The sequence below is a fragment of the Morone saxatilis genome, unplaced genomic scaffold (genome assembly GCF_004916995.1).
Source record: "Morone saxatilis isolate NCDOM2014 unplaced genomic scaffold, NCSU_SB_2.0 Contig11, whole genome shotgun sequence".
Lineage (NCBI taxonomy): Eukaryota > Metazoa > Chordata > Actinopteri > Moronidae > Morone > Morone saxatilis.
In genome coordinates, this window is record NW_023339663.1 from 1,985,028 (window position 1) to 1,986,957 (window position 1,930).

The following is a 1,930-nucleotide window of genomic DNA, read 5'->3' on the forward strand; positions in this document are numbered from 1 at the left end:
CACCAAACCAGAACTAGTGATTATTGGAAACACTAACAAAGTCGGTTTTAATGAGTTTTATTCTGTTTCTGTCTCATTATTTTGGTCTAAGAAGCTCTGGTTCGACCCTCTGGTGTAATTGTGTAGATAACCTTTAAGGCTGCAGCTACAGGAAGTATCTGCTCCAGTAATGGATATAAAACAAACAAACAAACAACTGTAATCAGTTTATTGGCAAAATGAAATATAATGAATGGTGTGAGTACACACTTACTAATCCAGCTAGCTACCAGAAGTCCATCTAGTTATAAACATACGTACCCTCTTTGTCTTAGAAACTATTACAAAGGTTAATGGAATGTTTTTCATAGACTGTACATGGAAACACAACAGGAAGGAGGATTTGTACATTATAAAAACAACATCTTGGCTGAAAGTTTAAATTGTACATAAATCAATTTAAAAATGATTTTCTTTTTCTGTATAAACAAATTTCAAAAGTTTCAAGATGGAAAATATTTCTCTTGCTGTATTTTTAAAGTTCACATATATTTAAAAAAAAGTGGTTAAAAGAAACATTTCACTCCTCAAACACTCGTTTTATGTTAACGTGGGTAGAATACGGGCTTTTATAAACCAACTTAAAGCTAAACTTTAAAAACATTTCTGCTTGTCGTCACAGACAATTGTAAACTGGGAGTGATACTGTTCAATATCCTGTTTCTTCTTTAGTATCAGATTATTATTATTATGGAACAACATAAAACAAACTTAATCCAAAGGAGAGACCAGCTGGCAGTACTTTTTGGGATTCAAATTCACACAAATAAAAAGACTAAAATTATATACAAAAGTACTAAAAACATTTCACAATAACTCAAAAACGCTGGCGTAGAAAAATAAAAACTAACTTTTTGTTTCCAGTTGTTCCGAATCAGCTGTCGCCCAGAATCTCTCAAACTCAGACAATAAACAGGATTTCTCTTTAAAGGGAATCTGAAGCCTGAGAGCGCCGACCTTTAATTTATCCTCATCAATTATTTCACTCTAAAGTCTCTAAAGTGCTCAAAAGAAACCGGACTCACAAAAAAAACTTTAAAAAAAAACAGAAGAAAAATCTAATATAATATAAAGCAAACACACATTATTTTACATTTGGACAAAATGTTTCACCAGATATAAGGTGGAGAAAATAAATGCATTATTTTATGTTTTCCCTCTCGTTGTTTCGGTTTAACTTCCTCCAATCGGCTTCAGTACTTCGGCACTTTGGTGTAATCCTCCGTATGGATGTTCTTACACAGACAGATCGACAGAATCATCCCCAGCAGCTGTCGACATAACACAGAAGATTTATATTATCTATATGATATCCTAAAATCATTTACATTATCTATATTATATCTTAAAATTATATTAAATCTACAAAATGATTTAAAATATAAAAGAATGTATTTTTATAATATTTCATAAAATAAAAAATATTTTTATAAAATAAAACAACAACAAATAATATTTTTTTAATCTTAAAATCATATTGAATCTACAAAACTATTTATATCATATTAATAATTTAAGATGTAAAATAATTCATTTTTATAAAATAAAACATTTTAATATTAAAATCATTTTAAACCCACAAAATATTTCACATCTTAAAAATATTCAAATATTCAAAATATTTAGTAAATAAAAAAAATATGTATATGCTATGTAAAGATATAGTAGAGTGCTGCTGTACCTCAACCACAGCCACTCCGAGACAGATACCGAGGACGACCCCGATGTTGGTGAGGATCCAACGCTCCACGCTGTCAGCGCAACCCTGCCGACGAACGGAAGATTAATGGAGGAGGAGGAGGAGGAAGAACACAGCAAACAGGTGATAGAATGTAATAATAATAATAATAATAATAATAATAATAATAATAATAATAATAATTTACCACAT

At 30.1% G+C, this 1,930-nt stretch overlaps 1 protein-coding gene across 1 annotated transcript in view; it reads right to left on the reverse strand.

Annotated features, from left to right (window-relative positions):
• Positions 1–193: 193 nt before the first annotated feature.
• The window catches only part of LOC118320857 (CD82 antigen-like), a 29,349-nt gene continuing 27,612 nt past the window's right edge, over positions 194–1,930 (reverse strand). Inside the window, exons 8-9 of the mRNA XM_035651979.1 lie at positions 1,721–1,816; positions 194–1,310 (exon numbers count right to left, since the gene is read on the reverse strand). Of these exons, the coding sequence (XP_035507872.1) occupies positions 1,233–1,310; positions 1,721–1,816 (174 nt within the window). The 3' untranslated portion in view covers positions 194–1,232. The remainder of the gene's footprint in view (positions 1,311–1,720; positions 1,817–1,930) is intronic.